General features: G+C 42.4%; 1 protein-coding gene across 1 annotated transcript in view; it reads right to left on the bottom strand.

Moving 5' to 3' along the window:
- AGBL1 (AGBL carboxypeptidase 1) overlaps window positions 1-18,953 on the bottom strand; it is a 267,046-nt gene that overhangs the window by 232,264 nt on the left and 15,829 nt on the right. Inside the window, exon 6 of the mRNA XM_059824130.1 lies at window positions 7,163-7,200. Coding sequence (XP_059680113.1) covers window positions 7,163-7,200 — 38 coding nt within the window. The remainder of the gene's footprint in view (window positions 1-7,162; window positions 7,201-18,953) is intronic.

Below are 18,953 nucleotides of genomic sequence, written 5' to 3' on the forward strand. Positions count from 1 at the left end.
TGCAAGAGTTTCAATTCTGCCTGCTGAGGCTCTGATGGGTGATAGGGGAATGATCAATGTCATCTTAGTTTCCCACACTTCTAGAACTGACCCTCCACTTCTGGCTTCCAGGGCAGTGCTGCCAACCAGTGAAAAGTTTAAGCACTGCAGCACAGAGTATCTGGCCTGAATAATCTGTGCAGGTAGCCAGAAACGTTTAGCACAGCCAATGTGTGGAAGCATGAGATGGTTAAAGATGCATCTAAACTAGCAAGGGGATTGATCACACTACAAAGAAATCCCCAGTTTTGACAGAATTCTGATTTTGCGTTGGGTGATAAGGACAGACTCTAAAGCCAGGGTTTCAGTCTAGTAGATAAGTCTCATGACCACTAGAGTTTCTGTGGACATTTCTAAAGCCCTCCTTGCATTCCAGTCCCCTTTGAGGTGTTTGCCAGGAACACAGGGACCACTGGAAAACACGCAGCATATTTAATCACAAAACTGAATTACAGTCAACCTGAAATATGATGAGCAATGCACTGCTTACCAGGCAGAACAAAGAGATATTTATCTTTCTGTCTATCTGCTTAAATCTCTTTGTTGATGCCACTCAGCTGATTCATTATGCCAAGAACATACATTGCTACAGTTTGGAGATAAGAATGCTCTGCTAAATTAACCCTATGGCCCCTAAAGGAGTAAAAGGAATAAGAAAATATCAACTTTCCCACTCTGCTGTAGTAATTGCCTCTTGGGAATAAAAGAGGCAAGATATTTCCTAAAGCAAAGGGAAAACAGCTACTGTATTCAGTCATTGAGAGGCCATTTCTGCTAGAGATAAGCATGAGGATTCCCTATAGAAAAAAAATTGTCCCCCTGGAGAAACCTAGTCACCCATTAAGTGCTGGGATGAATTCAGACCCAGTGGGCTCTAAAGTGCCAGCAGGAAGCTGGTATTAGCTCAACTCTTGTTGGAAGCCAGAAGAATACTCTAATTGGTCCCTGTAAACTTCAGAGTCCTGACATTTATTTAAGCATTTAGGATTGACAAACACTGGCACAAAGGTAGAGAAGACAGGCAGGATTTGCTAGCAACTACAAGTGCCATGTTTTGCTCCTAGACCAGGAATCAGCCACAAGCTTAGCTTCAGCACAAGAACTGCTCATTCTTTCTACTCCAAAATATTTGGTTTAATTGCAGGTGTTGGCCAATTCAGTGGCAGTCTTACAAACTATATCACAACATAGCAATTCTTCTCTAATTTCCCTTTGTTACATTTTTTATATGTAAAAGCTAAAAGCTAGCAAGCCAACCCCTTCCAAAACTTTTGACCTAACCCCAGAAGGAAACTGATTTTCAAACAGGTTTCCTTTTTCTCCTTTATTTTTCAGTTTCACAGCACCTTCTGGTTGGAACTCAGAAATCTGGAAATAAAAAATACTTTTTGCACAAAATTTCCAGCTTGATTTTTCTACCAAAGTGGTTTGAAAGAGTTCAAATAAGGATGCTAGAATTTGGAAGACTTCCTCAAATTCAGCCACTGAATTTTTTGAAGCCAGATTGTCAGTGGAGGCACAAACACTGCCCATGCCAAGACAAAGGCAGTAAGCAATCACTATTAAGGATGTCAGAGAATAATGCAGCTCCTCAACACTTTGGTTCCATTATACCTACCCTGAGGAGCAAAACAGTGGGAAGCTACCATGCCCCAGGAGATGAAATCAACCTTTTTCTCTGATGCACCAAGTTACTTTCAGTTTGGGATATGTCTATGAATGAAGAGCAGTCTTGGGGAAGGGAATATAAAGGACATTCAAAAATAATTTTTTTCCCCCCTACAAAGTGGCTCTTCTCAAAGACATAACTTAAAAATATAGAATCAAGACTAGCTGCATTCTGAAATTCAGGAAGAAAGGGTAGACACAGAACTTGTTTTAGATGATTACGAAAGGAACTATTTGAAAACTTCAACTCTGATCACAATACCATACAAGTTGTGATGATAGACTTGGGGCCAGGAGTGATACTTGATCCAGAGGTGGGTAATGAAGTCTTAAACTGATTGTGAGAAATGGGTACCTGGCAAAATGTTAGGCAAATCACAAATATCGTGCTGTTGGCTACAGGAACTGACATGGTTTAACCAAAGGACTATTTTGATGCAAGATCAAAGACCTCCATCAGTAGACCTGTTGCAAAGCATTATGAATTCAGACACAGAAGGTGCAGGCCTTTCAGAAACCATAATCTGCTTATGCACTAGAGCATTGGTTTCTGTTTCTCACAGAGTTACTTGCCCCTCCTTGATGCCAGCATAAAAAGGAAAAGAATGACACTGATTATTTTATCCCGCCAGCCACAAGATCTAATCCTTATGATTTGATAAAAACAGCATATGAAAGGTTAAATAAAGGTTCATTGACAGAAGATGAGGAGGAAAGAGCAGGAAACAAGATGAAACGCTGTGGGGAAAAAAGGAAGGCAAGAGAATAAAGACGACAAAAGGAGGAAGGAAAAGATATAGAAAGAGAGGGGAAAGGCCGTCAGCAATAACTGCTGTTAGCACAGAGAATTGTCTTGTTGAAATAAGCATGATCGGGGGTCACCACAACCTGTCTTTTTAAATTGCTCGTTACAATTTTACTAGGCAAGCATTGCAACAAGGGCTCTGCCCATTTTCCCCTAGCCCTTTCCTTCAATATCCACTGAGCAAATGACTCCAAGATCAGCTTTAGCTAATTTCCTTAAAGACATGCAAGCTGCTAATTCTGGGAAGTACAGATAGTCAGGAATAACAAATACAACCAAAATTAGATTAAAATAACCTGCTGATAAACAAATTACCCACCAAAAATAAATACTGGATTAAGCGCTGGTGGGAGTGGGGATCCCTATAATAACATCGCCATCGTGTGGCTCGAGGTGCCGAGTGGCAGTGTCCGGTCTGGGCCATCATACTGCCTTCAGCTGCAAACCCCTAGACATGCACTTGTCTACACTTATATAGCAGGTGTCCAGTTTTCTTCCACTCCCCCAAAACTGGGAATGGTTTGCCTGTTTTATTTTTTTGTGTGTGGGGGGGTGAGTTCACTAAAAACAATAGAGCCCACGGCTAAGAGCGACATGTAGGGCAGTCCTCACCTTCCACTGCTTCTCAAACAGCCTTCTGCTGGGGTATGGCCCCTCCACACCTGGGCCTCTCACAGGCAAAGGAGATCTTAGTGATGAGCTCCCCAGGCCTTAAGACAGAACTGGAGCTAGATATGAAAGCAGATGTACAGAGGAGAAGTAGAACAAAGCCAAAGGAGGCTGGAAAGGGTAGTAGGTGTAACCTGGGACAGAGAGAAGAGAGTCTGGGAAGGATGCTGTGCCTCATCCCACCTCAGTTTATCTACCCCCCTATTCCCATCCTGGGCTGTAGTAAGCATCTAGAGATTGAAGAAAGAAGGATGGACAGGTGTAAGACTGGAAATCTTGACTAATATCCAAGAGAAGAGTCAAAGACTCCTGATGCTCTCATGGCACTTCAGCACCATTATAGATAATTACCAAGAAACATGTTCAGCCTGTATAATAACATAGTTCAGTCAGAGGGAATTAACAGCATGGCAGGGAGACAACAGATACTAAAAACCAGCAAGGCAATGGAGGAAGGACTTGCTACAAGCTGTATGCACATGGACATAGCAGGTGGAGCACAGCAACTGGGAGAGTAGCATGCAAAGATTGGTAAAGTACTCTGGGATGCTTGGAAAGAGATAAGAAGTCAGGAGTGAGAAACTGGCTGATGATCAGGCAAGAAACATTTTCTCTATAAGAGTAATCTGAGCTTCCACTGATAGAAAGATGCAGCACTGTCATTAGAAGGGACCTAAACTTCTATTCCTCTTGTTCACCATCTCTATGACTATCACTGATTTCCTCTATGTACAAGGGAATAGGACAATCAAGGTCACTCTCATCTTGCACTGGGTTTCCAAGCATTTCTTCCCTGTTGGGGATGAAGCACAAGTTTGTAGTGTCCCATCACTTATTTCTTTGGATGATCTTGTTCTTTCCCCTCTGAAACACAACAGCAATGATTTCCCAGGTACAGCTGGAATGGTATTTTTTTTCTTACACTGATGCCTTCTTTCCTGGCAGATCTTGCTTCTTGCCATTATGCACCTGTTAAGTGGACATTTAGCATCAGCTTCTGCTAGGAAAGAGACAGAGGCCAAAGAGTTTATAGTCAGTCCCTGGCTCTGCAGAGGGACAAAGTCTCAAGTAGAGCTTATGGAAGCCTGAGAACCTGAAGATGCACATTTCCAAATCCATCAGGGAGACACACTGCCATCTGCCTGCTCCTTTTAAAACTGTGTGTTTTCCCATTGCAGCTCACTGCCAAAAGAAAGAGGGACACTTCACCTTCAGCACAACTCCATGTATAACCATAACCTTTGTGATCACTTTGGGCTGAAGCACTTAAGGATACGACAGCCCTACAGGGTGACCCTCAAGAATGGCCGTGTTCTTGTCCTGTCTGTTTTCTAGCTTTTGCCCCCAGCAAAACTGGATGTCACCACCATTTCCCAGGAAGTGGGTTATTGCAAGTCTCCAAAGCAGCTCACAATAATTGGTCCAGCAATTCAGTACATTACAGAATTTCTGCCTCCCATTTTTTTGTATCCCATCTAAAACATGCTAAAGGGCTTCTGGGTGCTTTGCCATGTACAGTTTTACCCCTTGTTTGCATAAGCAATTTTCAAGCACAATAGCATTCACCAAATTTGATTTTTAACTTTCTAAGAACTCCTGCACCATTCAGAAGCGCTAAGGTCATGGGCATAAATAAGTTAACTGTGACAAACAAAGCTGTCCTGATGCAATCATGAAAAATAATTCAGCTCTGTTCCAGCCATGGTGCGTTTATCCCTGGAAGAACAGGAGCTGTTTTTCACATCTCCTAACCCACACCTCCCAAAAGGCACAACCTGATCATTTGTATGCAGCTACCAGAGCAGTCTACTCCAGAAGCCTGGAGCTTCTCATGTCCTGAGCCACAGGACAAGGAGAAAACTAAAGAGACATTCTTGACCGCTCTGCATCAGACTGCGGAAAACATCAGAAAACACAGTTGAAGCTGACTTGTGGGCTGTGGTGCTCTATTTGGTTGCACAGTATTGGTACCATTTTCCAAGTCCCTGTTCCAGTGCCTTAAAAGAACATCAGCTGAAAATAGACCATGCGTTTTCCTAAAAATCACTTTTCCATGGAAGCAGTTGCTGGTATTGCTGCAACAGTGTTGTTCAGTTGTGAATGACAAAGGAGAAAAGGACACATAACAGCAAACTGGGAAGGGTGTCTCCAAAAGAAGAAATGTCTCTCCCAAACGATGCCTTTGTTTGCAATGGACAAAAGTACAAATGAACATGAGAACCTTAATCTGTACGTCACAGTGACAATGTATGGACTGCTTTGCTCAATAGACTAAACTCTCATTGGAGTTATTTTTGTACCTTTGTGAAAGCACCTAAACCAGCCAGAATTATCAGTCTTTTTTTCCAGTACTGGAAACCCTCTATGCACTTCCTAAAGCACAGAAAGTGTAAAAGGAAGAAGCAACCAAAATGCCTTCACAACATAAGTTGACTGAGAAGAGTCACATAAGAAATTTCTAAGAATAAATGGCTGTAAAAAAACCCCAAAAAAACTTACCTCACTCCAGGAGAAAGAAGGGCTAGGAGAATTTGGAGCTGAATACAGTCCTTTTAGATTCCCCAGATCATCCTCAGCTTCTCCCCCCAAATTTTACAACATGTGTTTACAACTCCCCAGGAGACTACATTTCACAGCTTCCCTTGGGAATTAGTCCTCCACTTCTACATACTGTTCTCATCTCTAGACCCAAACCAAACCTCCAAGTAGAAAACTTATCCTGTAAATACCTTGGGACAACAGAATTTCACTTCCCATTCCTAGTACTTACTATAAAACAGGAGTACAGGAGAAAAGCTCAAGCTGCCACATGAGCTTTCAGCTCTTGCTCCACTTTTCCAGCCTTCTCTGTAAATTTCTTTCTACTCTGAAAGCTAATTTTGCTTTTGTATTGCAAGCAGCTGTGGTAAAGCCCCACAACTCCCTTATTAAGATTCAGTGCCCAGACCAGAAGGTCTCTCCTTGTTGCAATAATGTGACCTGTAAATCTAGGCAGCAAGGTTAATACTGAGGCACTATTTCAGAATTCATCACTTGAGCTGATGCATCTCAGATATGATCCCATTGCAGCATGCTCATTTAAGCACTGCTTCTAGGGCTACATTTTTTCCACAAATGCATTTATTCCTAATACTATGAAAAGGAGAAGGGGGAGGGGAATAGAGAGAGAGAAGGACAGTACGCTATTATGATTTATTGTAGAGTAGATTGTCTGCAATAGTAGAGTGCTCTTTCTTAATCAAAGCTTTATTAAAATCTGGTAATAAAAAGCTAAGTGTTTTTGGATGGGATAAAGGCAAAAAAAGGGTAGCACATTCGTTTCAGGAACAGTCATGCCAGCAGTGTGTGACCGAGAACCTATGTTAAGGTTTTCAACACCCCCAGCCAGCTGGTGCAGATGTTAAGCTCTACCTGCCATAGGCAGGGCTCTACCCCAACAATCACTAAGTCTCAGCCCTGTCTGCACATTATCAGATCTGACAAGCTTGCAAGGGAGAATAACATCATCTCTTTTGAACAGAAGTTTTCCAAAACTTTGCCAACAGGATCATTGTTACCAGGTAAGCACTTAGTACAACAGCACCACAGGACAGGTCCTGTCCCCACTCTCCAGTGATGCTGCAACAGAGCAATAAGCATCAGTTGCTGGCTGGAGATGTTCCCTAATTCTTCCACTGTACCAAGCCCCAGGAAAACCACTGTTCCCTGAATAGTCAAAATAAGGGTCTAGTGTGGTTCCCTCAGCAGCTTACTCCCTGGGACCTAGAGCACCATCTCCTGTAGAGCTGTGTGTCCACAGAGGCTCCAAGAATCATAGCTAGACATATGGCAAACTGCTACATTACTGCCTCTCTTTTCTAAGCAGTGCTCTTTGGGACTGAGGGGAGAGGGAATACCAAGGGAGAATGAGATTCAAACAGGATCATTCTGTCCAGCAGCACAGAAAGTAAAGTCAAAAAGAATATGAAGAAAAAAGCTTACTTGATTTCAGCAAAGCTGCCAGAGCCTCAATGGCTGCCCTGGGGAAAGAAGAGAGATGGAGAAATAATGTCAATTTCTTCACTAATTTTTGTAACCTTCATCTTCACAGTCTTCCGGGCCAGGCTTCTCAGCTGGTCTAAATTGACAGCTTATGATGGACTTTGACAGAACTAGTGTTTTACACCAGCAGAGGATCCAGTCTCAGCAGCTGACTCAGTTATTCTAAAAGACTATTAGCCCTCTAGCTTTAGTGTTACACTGATTTGTAGTGACCATTAAATTTAAAGCAACACCCACATATCCAAAGTAATGAAGCAAGTCTTTAAACTGCTGCCCCAGAGCCATTTCTTTGTATCAGACACTCAGCACATGCCCACTCCAGACACCAGTGCTTCTATCTACATCAGTAGGTGATAACTTCTGCATCAAGCTGGGACATCCATGTCGGTATTTTCAGCCAAGTGCCACTCCCTTCTCCATTTTCCCAAAACAAGCTTCACCCCCATCCTCACCCCCACCAGCTTTAAAAGAAAATTTAATTTCTTTTAATGAATATCTTGGCATTGCAGTGGCATGTAAAGGTCTCTACTCAGATCAGGACTTATAACAAAGATGCTAAAGCTGGGCAGTAAGACCACTTGCCCCATAGAGCTTAGCAAGCAGGGCAGTAGAGGGGAGAGATACAGAGATATTTCTGTTGACCTTCTGTGTCATTTTACTGTGCAGGTAAGCAACTCAACCTGCCTGAGTCAGCATAGCACTAGTTTGAATGGGAGCCAGTCACTAACATTTGTAGCTTGAAAAGCTGAATGCAGACATCTTGCTCCCCACCATCTGGAGGCAAGTTTCTTCCTCATTCCTAATCTCCCTCCCACTAGCCCCACAGAAGATTTTCTTTTCCAGTCACGTTCTGCTGGAGCAAGAATATCATGTTCTAACCTGGCTTACTGCTGTGAAGTTTCAAGTGCCCACAGCTGTCTAAAATAGAGCTACAAACCCCTCCATGCCTAAGGATTCCTTAAAATGTAATCTCTTTATAAACCAATCCCCAAATAAAATCGTATTAACTTCCATACTGAGCTAATTATCATCCTGCAGCAAGAAATAAATATTTTTGTCACCAAGCTGTTGTTCATTGTGTATCCTAACAGCAGCTGAGACTAAGAAAGATTCAAGAGCTGGTTCTTGCTGATGTTGGGTCAACATCCCTATCTAATGTCATTCTTTCATAATGAATCTGTCAGAGCTCAACAATAGCATTACAAACAAACTGCAAAGACACACCCACAAATACAGACAGAACAGGAAATCAGTAGCTAAGATCTCATCAGTGGAAGCAGTCATGCTCTCATTGCTTCTTTAACTCCACCTAAGCAGCAATCATTCAGCTAGTGGGAGGAATACTGTCATCCACCAGCTATTCAGCATGCTCAGAAAAGCAATATGCTACAGCCACTGATCACTCAGTCATTCCCTGAGTTTAAAGTCTGGGAGAAAGTAAACAGCTCTAAGCAAGTTAAAATTCCATCCAGAGTGTCTCCCAAAGCTCACACTCAAGTATGTATCTTGTAAAAGAGTCTACATTATATACCTACGTTTGCAGGCTAAAGATGATGTCTCAATCACATGCCAGAAAAGCAGAGCAATAAAGGAACAACCAGAGTGTTTCTGGCTCCAAGCAGAAGAGAGCTAAGGATTTCCTGTAAGCAGCTGATTTATTTTGGGGGTGTTTATGAGCATTGCAAAGAGTTTCAGTAGAGCTATGCCACTGTCATAATGTCAGCGCTGCCAGCAAGCCTCCCCATCAACCAAACAATCAGCAAGTCTGGGTTCTCCAATACTTTTTTGGGGTCTGTAAGCCACACTGTATAGACAGCTTCATTTACCCTCGGAGGACATCAGCCCTCCCAAACTACATTCATGGATACTGTAATCTCCTATTCCTACTATCTTTCAAGTCCCCATTCTCTCTAATTCTTCATCACACTTGCCCCAGAAGACTTAAACTCTTCCTGGCCATACCATAGCTGATCCTTCAATAGCCTTAACCACCCCTGGTCACTTTTCTTCAGGTTTGGAGGGAGCTGGTCTGCTCTTAGTCAACTGATAAGAGCTACTTGTGCTTTTGATGTGATCTGGTAGAACAGGTTTGCAACTGCTTTGCTTGTAAAGCTGATAAATCTAAGACTACCATACAGATGTAAGTAAATTCACCCAGATGGTACTGTGGGATGGAAAATTCAGACACGTCCTAAAAAAACAAACCAAGTTAAAGGTGGTATCACTCAGATCTGAGCACCACCACTCAGCAGAATCAGAAATTTTCACAATCACCATCTACTTCTGAAAAAAATGTTACAGACCTACAGCTGTAGCTAGCTGGATTTCCCACATCCCAGGCTAACAGCCTAGACGCATCCTCATCTCAGTCCATGCCTGTACATAGCACTTCAATAAAATCAAGTAGAACCAAACTAGTACATTTCACCTATTCAAGTACTGCAATTCATTATGAGGGGTTTGGCATAGGCAATATGCAGTGCCTTGTACATCGTACAGGACATACTCTATGGGTAGTCGTGAGTAGGTGCAAACCCAGTAGACTGACCTCAATAGTATGCATTGCTTTAGAGCAAATTTTGAAAGAAAAAATAAAGACATGAGGGTAAACTGCAAAACACATAAAACAGGTTTAAGGGATAAAAAGGACTTACCAAGAGTAGCTCAAGCCAGCCTAACTTGATATCTTTCTTTGATAACTAATTTTTCTAGACAAGGGAAATACGGTAGATCTAATTTATCTGTACTTCAATAAAGCATTTGATACGGTGTTGCACCAGAAATCATTATCAGCCAAGCTGGAGAACATGGGGATTAGTATAAGAATTGCAAGGTGGGCAAGGAACTGGTTAAGAGGCAATGACAGGACTTGTGCTTAAAGAGGAATTATTAGTCTGGGGGGGAAGTTATGTGTGGAAGTCCTCAAGGATGTTTTGAGACTGATCTTATTTTATCATTTCATTAACAACCTTGGCACAATAAGTCAGAGTATACTAGCAAAATCTGCTGATCGTGTGAAGTCAGGAGCTACTGCCAATAGCGGAGAGTTCAGAATATCTTTCAGGAGTAACAGGATGTACTTGAGTCCTGAAGCAATAGAAACGTGATTAAATGTAATAGTCAAAGTGCAAGGGTTTAATAAGAATTGCTGTTCCAAGCAGGGGCTCATAATTTGGAAATGTGTAGGACACCCTGAATATATGAACCCGTTAGAGGATGAGGTCAAACATGACCCAGCAGGGTGACACAACCATGAAAAGGACAGATCAGGTCTCAGGAGAACCCACTGCCACTGAAGAAGGGAAAGCATGAATGTTTTCATACAAGGTTTCACCTGAACAGCTGTGGGCAGTATGCAGAAGGAACCATGCAGAAAAGTGCTAAGGAAATCATTATGGTAATGGAGACATATCTCATGAGGAGCCTTAAGGATCATAGTTTTGTCACCTTAGCAAAATGATGGTTAAGAGGTGACTTGATTGTTCTCCACAGACACACTGAGTGGGGGAGAAATAAACACTGAGGAAGGCAGAGAGCTACTTAAGCTAAAGAACAGAGCTGGCACGAGGACAAATGGATATAAAATGGCCATGAATAAATTTCAACTGGAAATTAAAGGATGGTTCTTAAGCACTGGAAAATGAAGCTCTGAAACATCCTCTTGGCAGCGACGGGACGAACAACCTAATGACTTTGAAAAGGGAGCCTGAATTGCTTATAATGGGACTGTTAAGCTCAGCTGCCAACAAGGAAAGAGTCTGAAAAAAGTGACCCAGGAATGACTGTAGTCCTATATGCCTACATTTTAATCATAAATAAAATGAAAGTGAAATGAGAAACAGGTATTCTAAGCAAAGTTAATTAGCCAGGCCAGAACAGAGCAGCTGCACCAGCTTAAGCTGAAAGTTCAAGTAGTCTAGTATCCTGTGGCCAGCAGTGGCCAAGGGAAGCATATAAGACCACAGCAAAAACACAGTGCTAGAACTTCCAGAACAGACTCAGACTCTAGCAATTTTCAGTCCAGAGATTTCATAAGCTACCAATGGTGCCTTTGGGAGTCTTCTTTTTAGCTCTTAGTTGATTTTGCTTTCATATATTTGCCTAGCCACTTTTGAACTTATGCAAACTCTTATCATCCACAATTATCCTAAGAAAGGAGTTCACACCTACACTGTGTAAAGAGTTATCTACCTGCATTTCCTTTAAGCTTGAAGTTAAAGTGTAAATTATAACACTGATTTTAAGTCAGCTATCAGCAAGTAACCCCAGAATATTACCTCTGATGGTGAACAAAAATCAAACATAGAAAACACTTTATGGGAAACAAATAAAACAAGAAGTCATAGAAGAGCATGCAGAATGGACTTTCATCAAGAACAGTGGCAAGCTGACGGATGCATCAATAGCCAGGCAACTGGTGTTTGCAATAATATCGGCACCTCTTAACACCATATGGCAAAGCAACAGCATCTTTCCTGGCATCAGAAGATATAATGATATGAGTAAGCCTGGGACAGGAAGACAGAGAGAAAGGAAATAATAAATTGTGCATGAGAGCAAGGATGGGGGGGGAAGATGGGAACAGGAGGAAAAGTTTAAGAGCACAAGAAAGATGACTTGATGAGCCATATGCTAGACCAGAGAATTTGATAGCGTGCCCAGCGCAGAACTCTGCATTTGTCTCAAGAAGGAATGGGGGGGGAAGAAATCATTAAAAACCTGCCAAACCTGTCCAGATGCCTTCCTCTGATTTTGTTTTGTGGTAATATGGTAGTAAAATCTTAGCTGTTTTGTCAATCCCGGTCTATCTCAAAAGGAGACTCATTTATATATTTCAAGAAAAGAATGTCTAAATAAAGTTGCCCTATCTTAAAAGGCATAATAATAAATGCTGCTCCATAATCAGAAAACATTAAAAACTCCCTGTAGTAGCACTGAAGACAACCACTCTGAAGAATGGAAAACTTTGAAGTGTTTCCAAGTCAGCAGCTTGGATATCAGGGCAGGAGTACAACTAGCAGACAGATAGACAAACACAACTTCCAGATCCTGTGCTTAGGAACCAGGAGCAACAACAAAGAAAAAAACTCTGCTGCCCAAGCCAAAACACAATTGGATTAGCCAGTAAAACCAGGCTGCTAAAAAGCATAGACAAAGAAGTCTTATGTTTAGGTCACCCTTTCAGATCTGAGCTACCAGGACAGCGTTAGCTGGAAACCACTGCAGGCAGAGGAGACTGAAAGCCAGGATCTCTTAGGTTTTCTCCTCCACTCTGATCTCAACTCACAGGTTGTAGCACTGGGCAGCATGACTGACAACACTGTGCCTCTGTTTCTGTCTCTTGACTAGATAGTTTATTTCTGTTCCACCCCAGTATTAAAAAAAGGACTCCTGAAAATTAAAACACCTCACTACAGAAGAGAAGTATGGTAGACTACATGAAAGGATTTCAAGACATAAGACATTGACACTGGTACCTACCTGTTCAGGACTAGCTTGGAACTATGGACAAGGAACAGCAGAGAAGCCCAAGACTGAATAAAGAAATTATTCAAAAGGGCTCTGCAAATCGCCCCAAGTAGTTTAACCAGCCTTCCTTCTCCTGTGAGATTGTACCTTTTGCACGCTTAAGCACAAAACATCCTCTTCCAATTATTGAATGAAAGCTAATGCTTGGTGTTTCATTAAATACCTCTTCAGACTTGATGCCTGATCTAATTCCTAAAGGCAATCACACCTGAATAATAAAGACATAAAGCACTGTTTTTATAGAAACATAAGAAAAGATTCTGCCCCTGTCTGGCAACCTGTGTTGCTTCAGCCCTTGCTCCCTCCTTTTGCCTTTCACCCTGCTATTTCTCAGTATACTCACTTGTTGCTGTCATGTTTATTTATATCCCAAGCAGTATGGGGCAGGGACCATGCAACATATATTTGTACAGCATCTAGCACAATGGGAACCCTGACTGAGGGCTCAAGGTATTATAGCTCATAGGCTTAAAGCCCCTAAGCTTCCATAGCCCTTGTCTCTGGGAGGAATTAAGTGCCCTTCAGTGTACATATTGTCTGGCTGCATTTTGCCTCCAACCCCTGGGACTCATACTTAACTACCAAGTTCATACAGTCACAGAGCAACTCACTCAAGACAATTTCACATTTGACAACTGAGAGACATTTAGAAACAACATGTAGGCACCATGGCAATAGGTGCTTTATAAATCCTACCAGAAGGTAGATCTCATCTGAGACAGATGCCTTGAATAGTCATGTCCCTTGTGGCCCAGAAATACAGATCTTAAATATGCAGGCACTTGCACAGGGATTTGTTTTGTTTTAAAGGCTTAAAACCAGCAGCTTCACAAGTCTTGGAAATATGGGTGGGCAAAAGCTGCTTATACGCTGCTGGCATTTTCAAACTACTGTTTGTCTAGGACTTACGCAAAACCACCCATCATCATGTCCACTTTAATTCCAGCTTGTTAGCTAGGTATTAAAATTTATGCTAAAGGCAAAGCTTGCTCAGTCTGCAATATCCCACACACTGCCAACAGGTGGAGTTTGGAGATCCAGCTGTTGTGCACAGATGTGCTTTCGGTGTAATGCTGAAGGAAAGGGAATAAAAAAATAACACACTCATTTTCTAACAGTTACTTCAATTCCAGTGACCAGCTTTTTCTTTCCCCTGGAAAAGCACATGCTGTCTTTAGTACAAATATACATCTTTATGGAACCTATTCTCTGATGCAATTCATTTTGCTGAATAGAGTTAGTGAGCAAACAAAAAAGTACAGAAATTAAATGCATAGTGAACAGTATTTCCTCCCCATCTTTAGATTTAATAGCCATATAAATCTTTAAGAGGAGGGTTGTGAGGAAAAAGTGTGCACAGGTGCCAAATTCAATGCTGATAGCCACAAGACTTAACAGCAAAAGGAGTGATGACCCCCTGCTTTTTAACCCTACAACAGAACCAGGAGAGAGTTTTCTTCTATCTCGTATTTTCATGAGCTGAAGTCAATGTATTCTCCAAAAGACATGCTGCCACTCACAGAGAAGTTACAGTTGTGATGCAGAAGCCGCAGTGTGAAGTCCTCACTCTCACAGCTAATACAATAAGCACATCTCAGTTCCCAGGTACAGCTCAAAGCCTTCACTGTAGCATCTTCCAAGCATCTCTGCCTGCCCTAGAGCCTGTTAGGTTAAATCAGTGAAAAAGTATAGCCTTCCAGCCTGTTTCATCTCTGCTCCCAGAAAGAAGAGTCACTTCAGGGTTATCCTCCAGGCATCCTTACAGGTATCCCACTCTCACGTACAACAAGTATGGAAGGAGAGACAGCTATATCCTAAAAATTCAACCTCTTTACAGCTCTAAATTAAATTAGCTCCCAAGTAGTAACAAAGAACAATACCACACAGGAAATACACTGAAAACCTTGCCAAAGAAATGCCCAGGCATTTCTTACAGCATGGTGCAGAGCTGGCACTGCTTCCTCAGGCAGAAGCCATACCTCAGAAGATTTCCCATTCCTGTCAACTCCCTCTCTAGGGTCAGATGTCACCAATATGGCTGAGGCAGGCTGTGACAGCTTGTCATTCACATCAAGATGAAGGGGCTGGAAGAATCACAGACAAGATTCTTAACAGATTCATCACCCAGGCAGTTTCAGGCTGGCAGTGTGAGAATCCAGCTCTCCCACCCAAGGGACACATGTAGGGGGACTAAGAAAGGGGCTTGATACTATCCTTGATTAAGAGGAGTGGTGAGGATACTCATCAAGACCACATCTGATAACAAGCACCAGCACAGCCCTACAAAACATCTCATACACAATTAAAGCATGTCAGTGAGTGGGGTTAAATCCAGCTCCTTCCCCCAGACACCTGTCTTCCAATCCCAATTCAGTTACTAGTGAAAAAGAGCCCCACAGTCTGTCAGCTCACTCCTTAGTTGTCAATTTTTTGTAGCTTATCAGTTCACCATGCCCAGCAGCTTTTGCTCCGGAGACCCCAGGGACTGACATACACATTGTGCTTGTGGCGAGGTAGGTCCTCAGTGCACAGGGGAGAGACCCAGCCCCATTCTGCTTGCTTCTGGATTGTTCTGCCTCAAACTTTCCTGAATGCTGTGTACACCCAGAGCAAGGGCACGGAGAGGGATGCAATCCACACTCCTGGTGAAACCCTGCCCACTGCATGATGAAGCCAAAGGGTGCTGCTTGGTGACATGCCCAGGAACCCTAGGCTCAAATCTCAGCAGGGCAACTGTGACTTCTGTCCTCATTAAGAGCAATTGAATTGCAGGTGCTTTGCCATTGGGGAGTCTCTGATGGTGAACTATAAAAGAGAAGGTAGAGCTTGGGGGTACCCAAGACTTCACGATGCCAAGAAAAATGAGCCTGCACTCACACTATATTGCCTGCAAACAACTGCAAGATTTTTATTTTATGGATACTATCAACTGCTGGCAGTGAGATATCCAAGAGCAGCTTGTGTTGCCAACAGTCCAGGTAGTGAGGTATCTAACATGTCATTCCTTGTGCCCAGAGTGATTTGAGAGTACAAAAGGGACATTGGTTTCAAAGTAATCAAGGCTAAGAGCTGTAGTTCTCCCTGACTACTGGGTAGTACAAACCATCTAAGGCAGCAGTAATCTCAGGGTACAACATCTTTAAAAAGCACTTTGTAATGAAAGGTGCTCTTGAGCTGTAAAGCAGCAGTGTTTGAAATAGCAACCTTCACTGCGTGTAACTAGGCTGCTGCAACAGATAGGAAATTTCAGTTTTCATTTCAGCCATTCCTGCAGTTTCACTGCTTCAGATTTGAGGTTTGTTTTGTTTGGGGTTTTTGTTTGGTTGGCCTTTTTAACCAAAGAAATAAGTGTCTTTCAGGGAAAGCTAACTTTAAAAACATGTACAATTTAAGACTCTTGAAAAAGAACATGAAATATGAAGCTGAAGGACTGAGAAAGCACCATATTCCTTGATCTCTACCAAGAAACACGGCTGACTTGTGTGGCAGCCTTTTCTTTGAGCAAAAGTCAGATGCTTCAGAATAAAAGAAGGAACAACTGATATTGAACACAGATAAAAACTGTTCTTTTTAATCCAATGGTATGTTTACATATTACAACAATCTAAAAATAGATCCATCAGTTTGAGTTTATATGGCACTTCACTTTCCCCTCTGGTCCTATTCAGATGAAGCACATCCATAAAGTCCAGCCAAAGGAAACTTAAAGCTTAAAACATCTAGGGAAGAAATCTGGCTTGCAGAGTTTATTTGAATATGCCAGAGCAAGAAGCCATTTCATGCTAGCATAGCTACTTCAATCATTCTCCCTGTGCTGCATGACAAGATGCAACCTGGGTGGTTGTGAACTGGCAATAATGTCATAGCATAACCCTATAGCCCTACTCAGTTCTGCCCATCGGTGGTGGTCCAGTTTCAGTCTGCCCGTAGCACTAAGGCTGGGGTTGGAATGTGCCGGTAACTGTTCACACATCAGCTGCAGCACTGACAGCACAGTGTTACATTTGCAGCAGGGAGCAAGTGGAAAAAGATATTGCTGCCAATAAATGGAAAGTGTTGCATGCAAGAACATTAATCAATCTCCATGTGCTTCCCAAGTAGGCAAGCACCATTTCCCTTGTTATGCTTGCAGGTTAGGCAGTTTCTATACATTGCTCTTACCTAAATCCCAAAGGATGGTGGTCAGAGTTAGAGCTGCCTGAAAAGCTCACATGCAAGTGGAATTTCAAGAAAATATATAGAAGAAAATATGCAGAATCTGTCACCAACTTTCTCCTGTTTTCCAGCTACCCCACTTTTCATCTCTTTGATTGTGTTCCCTCACATACATACCTAGTCCTTCAGCACTGAATTTACTGTGAATTGGGGACTTCAGTTTGATAGTCCTAACTGATGCTGCAAAATATGAACATGCTTGGAAGTACTAGGGTATTCGTTTGTAAGCCGTGTGTGTACACAATAGTGAGCTTAATTGGTACTATTAAACATCTCGAATTGAGAACACAAACATGCTTGAGAAACACAAAGTAACATCCTCTTACAGATTCACATTAAGCATCTTGACCTGAATTTAAGAGGCATTTTTCTGTCTAAACATGCAGCTAGCACTCAGCAGGATTTTTCAAAGCCCCTTTGTATACTAAGGTCAGAACCACCTTTTAACTGTATGAGTTAAGTCTTTAACCTGCCGAGAGGCTTTCTGTTATGATTACATTTCCTTTCATCTTCACGCATCTAAATATCTCTGAAAATCTGGACATTCATTCAGAAAACTCAGTCCTCACTGACCCAAGTCCCTTCAGCTAACACCAACAACCAGTTTATAAGAAATTTTTCAAATCTGTCTTGCATGCAAAAGAAATGCCAATTTTGCCCACTGTGTGGTTGAAACAGAACTGCAAAATGCATGTAGAACGGTGCTAGAAACATAGTACTGACTAGTTCTGCCACAGGCAAGTACAGTAAGCATGAAGTCTTTGGGAAAATAGATGTTGCAATTGCAGAGCAAGGAGGAAGGCTTATTAACTTGCCTGGGATTTTCAATAAAGGTTTAGCAGAAAAAAGTCACCCTGCTATTTGCCTCCCCCTGCCATTCTCTGGTTTCTGTCTTGCTTGACAGGTGGGAGGGAGAAATGGGGATGCTGCTGCATTGTGTAGTACACAGAGATACATCTTTGCAGGAAAAAGAGCCAAGGTATGGAAAGCAAACAGCTTTCCCACTGCCCTGCAGCAGCTTTCTGGACATAAGATCTCCAAGCTGTGCTAGGAAAGGCAGAAGAGGCATCTGAGGACATGTGATCAGATTCAAACTAAATAGGATAGATGTTGCAAATGAGGATGCCTCTTCTGCAGAAGCTGTCTGTGCAAGTAGGCTGAGCCACCACAAAAGGCCACAGCCTCAAACACAGCAGCAGATGCAGCACCACTCCACCACCTGCTATGAATTTGTCCTTGTCCTGTCCTCATCTCCGCAGCTCAGGCAGGACAGAAGTAGAACTTCTTACTGCAGGGAAGGCAGCCTACAGGCTGCAGGTCAGAGGTGAGGCTCTCTGCAACCGCAGTACCTCAAGATATTTGGCATTTCAGAGAACAACAATGGGCTATATAAGATGGGAATGGCATAGGTAGGGGTCCTGAGAAAGAAAGAAGTATGCTTAGTTTAGTAGTATGCCCAAGAGTCAGAGAAATAGCATTCTCTTAGTTCACCCATATTGCTTTCCATATAGCACTTTGCCTAGTTGGTGACTGAGATTCAACATGCAGGATGCATTAAGACTTTGGGAGGATGAGTGGGAAGACTGTACTACCAGGGGCAGCCAAATCACAGCCTGAGGTTTCATCCCCACGTCTACAAGCAAGGAGATTTGAGAACAGGCATTACGCACTAGCCTTGAGTGCAACACAGGTTGCTACAGCATCATGGAGCTTACAAGGCTGGTTGAAAGCCAGCATCTGGCTGTTGTAGCTGATCCAGCCAACCACAGACTAATGAGTTTTTTCAGTTACACATGTATAATTCCTTATTAAACAATAATCTAGTCACTTTTCCATGCTGGTGCCTGTTCTTCACAACATTTAGCTAGAGGATTTAGAAGGAAGAAAAAGTCAGTGACAAGCCAAAATGCAGCAAATACTGGGTCCAATTCTCCTGATATTTGCTGTTCGAAATCTGCAATGTCACACTGACATAACTGCAGGGGCT

The sequence above is a fragment of the Gavia stellata genome, chromosome 13 (genome assembly GCF_030936135.1).
Source record: "Gavia stellata isolate bGavSte3 chromosome 13, bGavSte3.hap2, whole genome shotgun sequence".
In the NCBI taxonomy this organism is placed as follows: Eukaryota; Metazoa; Chordata; class Aves; order Gaviiformes; family Gaviidae; genus Gavia; species Gavia stellata.